A 14,379-nucleotide genomic window follows, 5' to 3' on the forward strand; every position below is an offset into this window, starting at 1 on the left:
CAGTTTGCTGGATTCGACGCAAAAGGTAGCGGGGAAAGTTGTATTGGGCAGGATTCTGGAGTGGGTGGATGAAAATCAGATATTGTCTGATTTCCAAGCGGGTTTTAGATCAGGGACAGGCACCGTCGAGCAGACATTCCGCCTTTTAATGCTCTATTGGAAGGTAGTGGTGCTAGGAGGGGGCAGCTTATACTTAGTCTTCATAGACTTAAAAACAGCCTTCGACCTGGTTCCAAGAGCATTATTGTGGAAGGTCCTTGACGAGTTAGGTCTACCTCCCTATTTGTTGGCCTTGCTGATAAAATTCCACGAAAACAACTTTGCCCAAATCAGATGGGGTGCCCAGGGAGAAAAAACCCCGTGTATTCCAGTAGACAGGGGCGTCCGCCAGGGGTGTGTGCTTGCCCCCACTCTGTTTTCGCTTTACGTCAATGGAGTGGTGGAGCACCTTCTTCAACATCCTGCAGATGCACCATCCCTGGCTGGAAGGAAAATCCCGACGCTCCTGTTTGCGGACGACACCCTCCTGATTTCGAAATCACCTGCAGGCATACAGTCACTACTTTCCAGCTTCAAGGCCTTCTGTGACTCCAAGGGACTGGCCATAAATATTGGCAAGACCAAATTCCTTGTCCTCAACCCCCCTAAGAAATCTGTTAAACCCCCCACTCTAGACTCTGTCACATTAGAACGGGTCAAAGAATTCGACTATCTAGGCATACGTCTTTGTGATAGTATGAGCTGGAAGGCCCATCACCAAAAAGTGTTTCTAACCCATAAGAGGGTTGTTGGTGCTTTACTTAAAGAGCAGCGTGCTTCCTCCATAAAACCTATTGGGGCACTTCTTGATATTTATAGGGGTAGGGTTGTGAGTGCAGCACTGTATGGCGCAGAACTTTGGGGTACCCAGAGAGTGGATACTTTGGCCCACCTAGAAAATAAATTTCACAAAGATCTGATGAGGCTACCCCAGAGCACCCCCACAATCCCCCTCTTGCTGGACGCAGGTACTCGTCCAATCTGCGAGCAAGCTAAATTACGCCCCTTACTACTATGGTCTAGAATTTGGAACGTCCCCGAACTCCACAGCTATGCAGACGCCCTAAAAGATGTACTGTCCTTACCTGGCTGGCATAAGATCGCCTGGCTCAGAGAGGTCAAGAGCGCATTATACAAGCTCGGTCTGGGAGCTGCGTGGGAAAATAAAACAGCACCTCCTAAACAAGAACTGAAGAAGGCTTACTGGTCTTGGGTGGATAACGAGAGACTTGGTAAATCAAATCACCCAAGATCTGTTGCCAACTTCTTGATGGTCAAAGATATCCCCTCCAGAGAACCATATTTGGACTTGATTCACAGTTCACATGATAGGGCATTATATTTTAAATTCAGGGTTGGGGTCTTACCTTTATGTCAGTTTACCTCTACCTGGAAACCACCACTGCAAACTGTACCCTATTGCCCATTCTGCGAGCTAAAAATTGAATCTGTCGCACACTTTCTATTTGAGTGTCGAGTCTATATGGCCCCTAGACGGAGGTGGTTGAAGCCTCTTTGTAGGAGCCTGGGAACTCGCTCACATCTGGAAGCTATAAGAATACTGCTCTCAGATACAAGACCCTTTTTTGCCATTTGTTTGGCTAAATTCCTAGGCTGGGCTTGGCGCATAAGATCTGCTAAACAACTGACGATACAGTAAAGTGTCCCTTTTTCATTTTTTCATAAATTTTAAGATTATCTCGTGTAAATATGAAATGTTTTAATGGTAATATGAATTGTAAATTGCTTTGTTTCGACCATTGTTTTTATGCTGTCATGTTTTGCTTTTATGATATGTCTCTATATCGAAATAAAGCTTTACTACTACTACTACTTATGAGGCTAGACTGTGATAATGTTCACTACATTAAGTGTATACATTGAATGTTTGGCAAATTACATTATAAGACAATTAGTTCCAGGTGGTTTTCACAACCTCTGTTCAGTTGGAGGGTGTGTTGCACATCATAAAACGGGCAGGAAGGATTATTATAATTAGGTATTTTAATGATACATTTTACAGCATGTTTATTAGCTGTGTTTACAGCAGAGGCCAAAGGGGAAAAAAGAGATGAATCCTTCAGGCCGACAGACAACCCCATGGAACCCCAGGACATGTTCGAGACGCTCATAAGCTTATTTTATACTCAACACTTGTACCTGATTCACTGGTCTATCTACTACACTGAAGCACTTCAATTCAAGTCTTCCTGTCCTGTTCTAGAAACTGTAACTATGTTTACTTACTGTCCTGTGTCTATATCTACTACTCCACACAATCATATCTACACTGTGTCTATATCTACTACTCCACACAATCATATCTACAGCGCTGCTCACCTGGTTAACGTAGAACTGAACCCCTCTAAATTGCTCTGGCACCCCACATGCAGCGTTGTAGTCATCTACACCAAGAACAAAATAAAGTATAAACCAGAAGATGCAACCTCCGGTGCTGCAGACCTACAGTGCTGCAAACACCCCTGGAAAGGGACCTTGAATGAAAAACTGAACATCAACCATGACAGAAATTATTGGGAAGATAGGTTTATACATTGTGCAGTGTCATTTCTTCCTGGGTGATCCTGTTGAGAATACTCAATAAGTGTTTTTTTAAAAATTTCTGAGGCCAGCTGTCTGGTGGAGAACATGGTTTGTGGATTGACTGTGTGCGTTGTAGGTTGTAGTCTAGCCTGAGGGATAAAAATGAGGCCTCAGACATAGGAGGCGAAGAAAGAGCCAGGTTCCACTCATTTGGCACAAGTAGTTTATACATTTGTACTTGTGTTTAGTTGCATGCGTTAGCACACTAAGCCAGAGAGATTGGATTTCCCAATGTTTGCTCTGTGTTACATTTGCTAGTTCCCAGAGGACTGATAAAAAAAATGCATCAAACAAGTAAAGCAGCACTATTCTTGTCAGGCTAAAATGCATATGTTACTTCTTCCAGGACTGTCCTGTTCACTCTGACCTCTGTTGTTGTGCTTGTTATCACTACTGACTGGATCAGCTGGGACAAGTTAAATCGTGGATTTCTGCCGAGTGACGAGGTCTCAAGAGCATTCCTGGCTTCTTTTATCTTGGTATTTGACCTACTCATTGTGATGCAGGTACATTCCAAATATTTTCTAAGCATTATTCTAATTGTCTATTATTACAGTATTACATTATTTCTCATCGAGTCATTTGATCGTATATTTTAAATCATAATAAATGTCAACATGTAATGTATAAAGGTGTGCGTGTGTGTGTATATATATATATATCTCTCTCTCTCTATATATATATATATATATATATATAGATATATATATATATACATACATACATACAAGTAATGCTCCCAGTCGCTACCTCCAATCTCCTTAGACCGGACAAGCTGAGACAGACCACAAATCAGGTGACAGTTTCTTTTTACTGCAGCTTAAAGATGGTAGATAAGACAGCCATGATGCCTTTCAGGCGTAGTTGCCCTTGTTCACATGCCTTGTTTTTTAAAAAATATTGACATTTTTGTACGCAATTAGTAGGCGTTTAAAGTGCAAAAATGAGTGCAAGAATTATAGGTTTGGTGACTGAACTAGACTGCCCAGTGTGCAAAGAAGCTTTCAATAACAGTGCAAATACTCATGTCTAAAAAAGTGATAAGAAAAGATTTATGAAGATAAAACACGAATTTGAGTATTAAAAATGAATTAGCAAGCTACCTCTATCAATTGGTTATAACCATATTATATCAATAAAAGGCGCATCTAAAACATTTATAAAAACATTCGTAATTTCATTATATATAGAAAACATGAATAGAAACCTCATAAAACCACAATTCATGAGATAAAAATAGATAATAGAGTAGAAAAGAAGAAGCGGAGACAATGCTTATAAATACTAAGTCTATGCATAAAAGAAATTAGTTCTAGTGTGGATAACAGGGAACCTGACTACCCAACACTTATATACAAATGAGTATATTATAAACCAGGCAAAAACCGTGAAACAGAGATTTTGTTTCCAGATGGACAACAGGGAACCTGACTGTCCACCCGGAACGGACAATGGTAGAGACTTTTTATTGCAAGAGAGTTACTATATAAATAAATCAGGAACTTGAGGGCTTAAGAAGACTGAATGGTTTGGATAACATTAGTAAAGCTTACAAGAAATTATGTATGTCTTCTGTGTTATTAAGGCCATTTGGCCACACACTATCAAATTCCAAGATGAATCGTGTTTCCAACTGTCTCAACAGAAGTTCCCTATTACCCCCTCTGCGGGGTTGAGGGACTGAGCTACCGGATAGGCCGGGTCATTATGTAATATCGCTCTTAAATGCTGGAGAATCCTGACGTGCACTGGCGATTTTGTACTGCCTATGTAATTTAAATTACATGTGCACGTCAGGACTTATACCGCAAATTCGGTCTTACAAGTGTAATTGCCTTTAATAGGAATGTCAACAGAATCAAATGGAATATTGTAGTGAGTTTTGTTAATGCCGAAATTACAAGCTCTGCAATGAGAACATTTTCTAAACCCCGATTTGGATTGGCGCCAAGTGATCTGTTGTTTGAGTTCAGGACTACTAGTGTCCAGACAGTTCCCATATTTTTGGCTCTCCGGAATGTGACCAATGGCTGACTTGGTAGTTCATGATTTAAAATATTGTCCGTCAGCAAAATAGGCCAATTCCTTTTGACAATGCCCCTAATCTTATTTTCCTCATTACTGTAACTCGTAATGAATCTGGAGCACTCATTCGTGGTTGCTTCAGTAGAAGCAGAAATCACATTGGCATCTTGAATGGCAGCTTCCCTGGACAACAGACACTCTCTAGGTTTTAAACTAGCCTTAGCCAAGGCATCATTAAAGATCTTGTCTGTGTATCCACGTTTTTTTAATCGGGTCCTTAGTTCCTTAGTACAGTTCTCGAAATCATTGGGAGAACTGAAAATTCTTTTTAGTCTTATTATTTCCCTGTAGGGGATACTGGAGATGGTATGTCTAGGGTGTAGGCTGGAAGCATGTAGGGTGGTATTCCCCGCTATGGGTTTTCTAAAGAGGGTGGATTCGAGATGATTGACATTGACATAAACTTTGACATCAAGAAATTCTATGGATTCTTTATGGATATGTGAGGTGAATTTCAGGTTTAAGTCATTCTTATTAATTTCTTCAATAAAAGAAAGAGCTTCTCCTTGATCACCTTGCCAAAGAATAAAAATGTCATCAATGTATCGCAGGTATCGAAAGATTTTTTCACGGACCCACACTCCATGTATGGAATTTAAAACCTGCTCCTCCCACCAGCCCACATGTAAACACGCTTAGCTGGGGGAGAAGCAGGATCCCATGGCCACACCTCTCTGTTGCTTCCAAACATCTTTCCCAAACATAAAGTAATTGTTATTAAAACACCATTCAATTAAATTCAGATTAACCTTATTGTGTTCGTACAGTTCTGCTGGCCTTTTGTTCAGAAAATGTTTGACGGCCCTTAGTCCATCCAAATGTCCTATACTTGTATATAAGGATTCTACATCCAGAGTTATTAATAGCATGTCCTCCTGCCATTCCAAGTTTTCAATTTTTTCCAGGAAGTCAGCAGTATCTCGGACATAACTGGGCAAATCCTTAACCAGGCTTTGTAAAAAATAGTCTATGTATTTTCCCACATTCTCGCTCATGCTGTTAATGGCAGAGATAATAGGTCTGCCTGGGATGGGCATCACACCTTTATGGATTTTGGGAATTAGGTAAAATGTCGGGAGGACCGGGAACTCTGTGAACATAAATTTAAATTCTTCCCCTGAAATCCGACCCTCTCGTCGATATTTATGTAAGAGTTTTTCTAGATTGGCTTTGGCAGTCATATATTCTTTTTTACTGGATTTAATGTAGCAGGACACATCTTGTAATTGTCTGTTGGCTTCAGTTATATACTCCACTTTAGGCCAGATAACCAGGTTCCCACCCTTGTCCGCAGTTTTTATGACTATTTCTGGATTGTACCATAATTTTTTCATGAGTTTATGATAGTTAGCTTGCCTTCTATCATATTTTCTTCTATGTTGATTGCGGGATGTGGTGTATAACTGTTTAATTTCTGAGACAACACAATCATGAAACGTGTCCACGGCATCTTTGGACATTAATGGAATAAATTTTGATTTGCTTTTGAAGGGAGTGATGCCTGCACCTTTTTGCAATATATTGATGTTACTTAGTCTCGTCTGGGTATTGAGGTCACTTTCACCATCTGTAGGTGGAGAATCTGTAGTGTTAGCAAGATCATTCAGCGCTAACATAATGGGAACATCCTCAGCCAAAAAAGAAACACCTACATTGCTTGAGTTGGTAATGTCTTTATTAGATTTAAGTTGTTGAAGGGCAAATCATTTTTTTAGTTTCAATTTCCTTATGAAACAATAGATATCAATCCGGGTTGTGGCGTAATTGAAGGCTTGTGATGGACAGTAATTTAAACCAAGGGAGAGCAGTTGTTCTTCTGCCTTGGTTAAATCCACACTCGAGAGGTTGACAATGGATTTATTGTCTATTACTTCCTCTTATATATTACCTACTGGCAGTCGCCAGGAGGTAGTTATAGTTGGATCCCAGTTTCCATAGGAAAAGTGTTTTTTGGCGCTAATTGATGAATCTTCGCGAAATTCTCTAAAAAAAAAAAAAAACAGGTCTTTCCAGGTCAGCTCCTATCTTGAAAGTTTGGGAGTGATTCGTCAAGCGGGGACTGAGAAAAAAAGGGGGTGTCCCAAAAAGCGTTTTCTCTATGTTAATTTCCATTGGAAATTTTTATTAGAGACTACAGCAAAAACTGCTGAACGGAATTACACCAAATTTGGCAAAAAGGTAGCTCTTGGTTCAGAAAGCAACCGTTTTTTTAAATGGTGTAAATCCGTTCAGTAGTTGTTGAGAAATTCAAAAAATAAAAGTCTGAAAATCAATTTCCCATAGGAAACTTTAGCCAAGGCTATAGCCCTATCTGCTGAGCAGAATTACACCAAATTAGGCACAAAGGTAGTGCTTGGTTCAGAAAGCAACTTTATTTTTAAATGGTGTAAATCCGTTCAGTAGTTGCTGAGATATATAAAAAATAAAAGATCAATATCTGGGGCAGCGGTGGGTTCGAGCACCCTCCCGACCACGAGCTTCACTGTGATTAGTTGCAACACTCCAAACTAGGTAGTGTTGGCCGCCAACAGTCGAAAAAAGACTATAAAAGAAGAAAAGGAGGCATAGTAGAAACACCATGACCCCCTAGGCCTGCTCAGTGGGTCCGCAAGTACCCCCAGACCCCTGCCCAATTAAAAAGCAAAATGTTAACGTCCGAATGCGCGCTGGGTGCGCGAATCCGGACAAAAAAATAAATGAAAAATTAAGCGGGGGCTCCCCTACTCCATTTAAATGAGGCAAATGGTGGGCCAGGTGCAGGGCGCAATCCTATAATTATATTGCAGTGGTCTGTGGGGCCCATGCAGCCCCGGGGACCACCACCCCCCGGGACTTTAAAAATAGAGGGAGGGGGCCAGGCGGCCCCCCCTCCTTGAGCCCAGGATGGCCCTGGGGACCGCCACCCTCCAGCGCTGGCTCATGCAATGTCCCGGGGTACACACCCCTCGCACATTGCTTTTTGCTATGGCAGGGCGGGAGCCTGGCTCCCGGCCTGTCATAGCAAACTCTGCTTTGCTTCATTGAAGCGAGAGCAGGAAACCTGCTCTTGCTTCAATGAAGCAAAGCAGGACTGCTTTTGGGCAAGAGGAGCTGCATGTTAGCAGCTCCCCTTGCCCAAAAGCAATGCCCGTTCTTTCAGGAGGCGGGGAGCCGGCGGGACCGTGGGGGCATTGGGGCTCCCCCCACGGTCCCCAACGAAGAGTCCAGGCCCCGGGGGATGGGGTCCTGGGGCCAGAAGTGGACAAGGGAAGGGGGACCGCACTGCCCCCTTCCTAATGATTAATAAAAACATTCAAGAATTGGCCATGTCCCAGGGGATGGGGTCCTCGGGCAAATATAAATTAATGGAAGTGGACAGTTTTTTTTTTAAACGTATGGAGTGGCGATCCTAACGCGGAGCTCAGCATGGCCCCCTAGTGTGAATGCGCGGGGTGCGCAGCTTTCAGCTCGACCCCTAGTGTGAACGCGCTGGGTGCAAGGTTCTCACCGCGACCCCCTAGTGTGAACGCGCTGGGTGCGCCGCTCTCAGCGCAGCACCAGAGTACTTCACAGGTCTTTAAAAGACCATTTAACTGTTAATGAGGCTTTTTTGTGTTTTCACCGCTGGGAGGGAATCCACTGAATGAGAATGTAGTATACCACAATGAGAATTCCAAACTCCTGGACTCAGTTTTGCAGGCATACGTGCAGTATTCCCGCTAGCCAGTGACCCAGATTTCAGTGGGCGGAAACCCAGGGTACCAGAGCACAGGCTGTGGAGATCCTGTAGCAAAGAAGGCAGGTGCCTCAGGACCGGCGCGGTGCCTACTCACGCTCCCTGCATAGCGTTGGTTCTCCCGAGGCTTGGTTTGCAATCCTGATGCTCCGCCGGGGTTGCCACAGGTTGGCAGCCAATTAGAGCCAAGCTTGTGCTCGGGAGTTAGGCTCCACCAACATATGTACTTATCCAATAACTCCACCAATCCCCAAGCACTTATAAATTCACCATTAACGAAACACTCTCCTTGCAGTACTCTAATCATCCACTCTCTACCCAAAGTTACATAACCAAGGTCTTCCCCACTGCCAGAGGTAACATGGTTGCATGTGCAGTCAACAGCACAATGTAATGTGGTAGGGCCCAGGGCCATCATGCATACATAATGAGCACACAGACACAGTTAGATAGATACTGGGACTGGCTACTGGCATGTGCACCAGGCCCCTATTTATTACCAGGGTCATATGTGCAGTGACGCCTGTGCTGGATGCGTGTAGGGTGAGTGTAAGCCAATCGTCACGGAATGGTTGGTGCTGGCAACAACTACAACAGTGATCATCGGCTCACACACAGAGATTCAATCATAAAGGGTCCATGACTTGTGGTGCACTAAGATAGGGGCACCAGATCTTAAATCACACACAAAAGATTGTAATGTAAAGGGTCCATGACTTGTGGTGCACTAAGGTAGGGGCACCAGAGATGAGCGTGTTCATGTGAAGAAATTGTTAATGTCCCTTCTGGATATTCCTGCTGCCTGAGGTGACATTGTTGCATCCGGTGTCTACAGCACGAAAGTCAATCATCAAGGGTCCATGAGTTGTAATGCACAGAGTTAGTGGCACCTGAAGAGCTCAGCGGGTGCGCAGCCAGCGATGATGGCGTGTCCTTGCAGTTCAGGATTGGATTGGATATGTGGGAGACCTGCTGACCGCAGTGTAGGCCAGAGGCAGCGGTCAGCAAGGGCCCACAACCACGTGGCATTGACTTGAGCTGCACAGTTAGTGGCACCTGAAGCACTCAGCGTGTGCGCAGCCAGCGATGATGCGTCTTTCTGGTGGGCCGCACTGGATGCAATGTCTGTTGCCTATTGGACTCTGCAGTTAATCAATCAAGACTGAAGTTGAATTGTGAATCCTGCTGAATGTAGTGTAGGCCAGAGGCAGCAGTAAGTAAGGGCACAGAGCCACGTGGTGTTGACTTGAGCAGCACAGAGTTGGTACCACCATGAAGCACTCAGCGTGTGCACAGCCAGCGATGATGTGTGGTCCGGGTGGGCCGCACTGGTAGCAATGTCTGTTGCCTACTGGACTGTATCATCTGCAATCGCCACTCAATCTGACTTGTGAACCCTGCTGTCCGCAGTGTAGGCCGGAGGCAGCGGTCAGCAAGGGTCCACAGGCATGTCGCGTTCACTTGAGCTGCACAGTTAGTGGCACCAAAAGCATTCAGCGTGTGCGCAGCCAGCGATGATGTGTGCTCTGGGCGGGCCGCACTGGTAGCAATGTCTGTTGCCTACTGGACTGCGTCATCTGCAATCGCGACTCAATCTGATTTGTGAGCCCTGCTGTCTGCAGTGTACATTGAATGCAGTAGTCTGTACAGACATAACTGCGGTGCAGTGCCCCTGGGTTTGCTTCTTCTTAAATGGGGGGATGACACATCTACATGACCGAGATCTTCCCCACGGCTTGAGTTAACTTGGTTGCGTCCACTGTCCAGAACACTATACAAGCACTATCAATATCTGTCCACATGGACATGTCTGTGCTCTGCATAGTGAGGTCTGTCCTGCTACACTTGGCATTGTGTACATTGTTATTGATGCTTGACTTGCCTCCTTCACACATACTTGGTTCCCACCCCTCCCAACATTCAACTATTTTGTGGCTGAGGGGCCATGCCATTTTGGGAAGGTCCGCTGTCCTGTTCTGCGCTGCCTTAGTGGTAGTAGGGGGATCCCGGGGGGAGGTCCTGGGGGTGGTGGCGTGGATGTTGTGGCCGGAGCTGCATGATCTCTAGCTCTATGAGATGTGTTGGTCTTCCGATGCGGCTCTGGCCTGGGCTCCCTCTCATTCTGTAGATAGTCGTCCTGCTTTACACCAGTAAAAGGCAGATGTTAAATTCTTACTGCTAACGCGGCTTATTGCCTGTTTTTGGGTTGCATACTGCTAGCGCGGCTTATCGCCTGTTTTTGGATCGCATCGCGGATTTGGTTGGTCGTTGAAAATATTGGGAAGTGGGGTTTGTGTTTTTTAGCACAGGAATGCCTACTCTGAATATGATTAGCATTAGTTGTCGCTCTCATTCGAGGCAATGTTTTTTGCTGAAGCTATTGCTGGAAAACTGGCGATATCAGCAGTTTGCACCAGGTTGAGAATGGGATAATTCTTTTGTCACTTCTGCTACGCTAAAGGGCCGATAACTCGGCGATAAGTCCTTGAGAATACGCCCCATCGTTTTTGTTTTTTTCTTCCGGATTCGCACCCAGCCTTTTTAAAAAAAAAATTATAATAATTTTTGGGCCCTGGGGGTTTTTGTGGGATCCCCTGAGCAGGCCTAGGGGGACAGGGTGTTTGTACCCTGCCCACTTTTCTTGTTTTTTCATCTTTTTTCTTGTGATTCGCATGTAGCTACAAGAAAGTCCTAATAAACACAAGGGCCCGTTTTAGAGTCACTCTATAACCCAACAGTGGGGACTTATCCCCGAGTTATCTCCACTTTAGCTCAGCAAAAGTGGTGAAAGAATTATCGCCCCATTCTCAAGTTGGTGCACACTGCCACATTGCCCACAGGTTGAGGGTACCAACACAGCAAACAATCAACATCCTTCCACAGACAGGCTGTGCTGCACCTGTTGGCCTCTGGTACCTTCCAACTAACAACTGCCAGAGTCAGTGGAGTCTCACAGCCAGCCCTAATAAACTTCCTCACACGTCTTGCATGCATGTCCACAAAAGCAACGTAGGGCCCCTGTATCTGCACCACCCGCTCGTCCCAATTCGTAGTATTCCTGCACAACCAACCCCAACCCCAGCCATTGCTTGACGCCTCTGTGCTCCAGTTCCAAGATTGTTGTCACTGAAATGGGGGTGCGCCAGGTCATGAAGTCTAGTAGTCAACAGTTGTGGAAAAACAGTACTTTATTAGAAAAACATAAATTAACAACACAAAAACATCAATCAACAAGTGACAATCCCAACGGGGAACATCATCTTGTGGATCGAAATAACTGTAGATCGTCCTGGAAATCCCAAAACTCTGTATTCAGAACCCTGTTGGATAAATGAATACAATGGTCAAACCTTTGTATGGTCATAAACGTAATATGGAGTAATGTATTGCACTTGGACAAACCTGAATGCTTACAGGGATGATCAATCCGGCACAAAATGACCATAACAGAAGTTTGTGTGGACGTAACCTTCGTAGGAAAGAAAAAGAAGGTTACAACCACACAAACTTTTGTTACTATCTCATTATGCAGGATTTATCATACCAATAAGCATCTCGGTTCGTTTCAGTTTGATACACCTGCATGTTCACTTCACCCACACTGTGCAGGAAGAGCTGGAAACCAAGCAAGGGAACCACGCCATAGTAGGCTTCCTGCACGTGTCAGGGGCAATTAACTGAACACATGTACTACTTGTGGCCCCTGCCGACACTGCACACAATCACTGCAACAGAAACTACACACATTCCAACAATGTGCAGGCAAAACTGGATCACACTAATGTCGTCGCAAACTTCTCAGGCAGTGTGCATGATTCCTACATCTTTCACAAGCCTCCCAACCCAGGTCCACAGACCAGTCTGCCGCCCAGCGATGACTGCTTGACCCTACGCACCCAGACCTCAGTGCTTACCTGCTGCCGGCATGTCTCCAAGAGGGCCCACCACCTGCCAGAGCAACCTCCTCAGCCATCGCTGGATTGCACAGCACAGGTCTCCAGCACATCCTGCTGTACCGGCTCAGAGGAGTCATGTCTGTACAACCAGGTGCCTTTGGCGTACACGTGGTCCAGCCGAGCTCACAATTCAAATCGGGTCTTGATCGCCAGGATGGTGTATCGAGACCTACGCATCATTGCAGGCTGCACACCCACATAGCTCTGGTGTCACTAACTCTGTGCACCACAAGTCATCACCACGTGGCAGGGGGCCAGTGTCCGGCAAAGTGCTACGGCTGCCACCAGCTCTGTGCATGTCAAGTCATCGCCACGTTGCGGGAGGCCCCTGTCAGCCAAAGTGCCTCGGCTGCCACCAACATAATATCCACACAGATACACCCAGTTAGAGAGTGAAAATGGCGGCGAGCACGTGTGCCCGGCCCTTTTTATTGGCAGGGTCACATGTCCTGTGACTCCTCTGCTGCATGGGTGTGGTGTGGGTGTAAACCAGCCATGAGGGAGTGGCTGTGGCATACTGACAACTAGACCTGTGATCAACAGATAATAATAATAATAATACAGAAGCTTATTGAGCGCAAACAGCTACCTCTGGGGAGGTGTCCCGGCGCTAGCGAATCCTACAGCAAGAGTGAGTAGACAGGAGGGAGAAGGATTATTGCATAAAAAACCAGGTTTTTAGGAGTTTCCTAAAGCTGGCTTCTGACGTGGCGGATTGGATGGCAGGGGGCAGAGTATTCCAAAGTTTCGCCGTGCCGGCTGAGAAGGACCTGCCTCCAAGTCTAGCTTTCCTCACGCGTGGTACAATTAGCTTGAGCAGGGAGTTTGAGCGCAGCTCTCGTTTTTGGTGGTAGCGGGGGAGTCGGAGTTTTAGATAATTGGGACACGATCCTTTTAGCGCTCTGAAAGCCAGGGTAAACAGATCACTACAGGGAAGACCTGGGACATGTAGCATTGTAGTTCCCTCCCTATAAGTGTAAGCGGAGTGGGCTTGCTGAAACGCACATCCTCCATGACTTTACCAATATGGCGGTTTAAATCTGCACACCCACCACGATAGGTACACGATGGATGCGCAACTTCACTTTTTTCTAAAAAATAAAAAATATATGTATATTAATATTTACAAAAACAGAAGACATTATATTATTTTAACAACAATGTAAAAACTATTTTTAGGATATTTAACAAAAAAATTATAAATTACTGAAAAAACCATAGGTTTATTGAACATTATAATTCAAAATGAGCATTTAAAAAACCTTTGAAATTCACTAAAGAAACCATAGGTTTCAGGGACGTTATAGTTAGTTGGGCATTTCTCTAGCGCAAAACCATAGAAATTCCCCCGTTATAGTTAGTTCAGCTAACTATAACTCGCACCCCTGCAATGCACTGCTGATGACTTCACATATTACATCATTCATGACATGGTCAGTGACATCACTGATGACATCTCAAATGGCATCACAGATGACATCACTAATGACAATATCCACGTGATAATCTGATCCACCTCTTCATACTCTAATATAACCTTTGATACACCCACTGTAAAATACAGACTACCATTTTCGAAACCATTGACACACCAATACCAGATGCTACATACGTACTCACTGATTCCTAGGTCTACATACACATCCAATCATTCACACATACAATCACACATACATGCAGTCACTCATCAATACAACCCTATCATAAGCGCTCATACACCTATACATGCACTCACACACAACCACTCATCCAGAGTTACTCACACACCTAGTCAGTCATATAAAGAATCAATCACACTTCTATTTACTGACCTATACAGTTATACACACACCACATCACCTACTCAAAAAGAAACAAATGCATACTTACTCTCTTCTACAATCACTGATACAAGTACACACTCATCCATACAGCCACTCTCACAATCACTGACTCTCACGAACAGTCATTTATATACTTCAACACTCTCGAATCACTGCC

The 14,379-nt window shown here is 44.6% G+C and overlaps 1 protein-coding gene across 1 annotated transcript in view; it reads left to right on the top strand.

Moving 5' to 3' along the window:
- Nucleotides 1-14,379, top strand: part of TMEM117 (transmembrane protein 117) — a 2,083,068-nt gene that overhangs the window by 1,650,894 nt on the left and 417,795 nt on the right. The window contains exon 6 of the mRNA XM_086938367.1: nucleotides 2,990-3,149. Within this exon, the coding sequence (XP_086794493.1) occupies nucleotides 2,990-3,149 (160 nt within the window). The remainder of the gene's footprint in view (nucleotides 1-2,989; nucleotides 3,150-14,379) is intronic.

The sequence above is a fragment of the Lissotriton vulgaris genome, chromosome 1_1 (assembly GCF_964263255.1).
Source record: "Lissotriton vulgaris chromosome 1_1, aLisVul1.2, whole genome shotgun sequence".
In the NCBI taxonomy this organism is placed as follows: Eukaryota; Metazoa; Chordata; class Amphibia; order Caudata; family Salamandridae; genus Lissotriton; species Lissotriton vulgaris.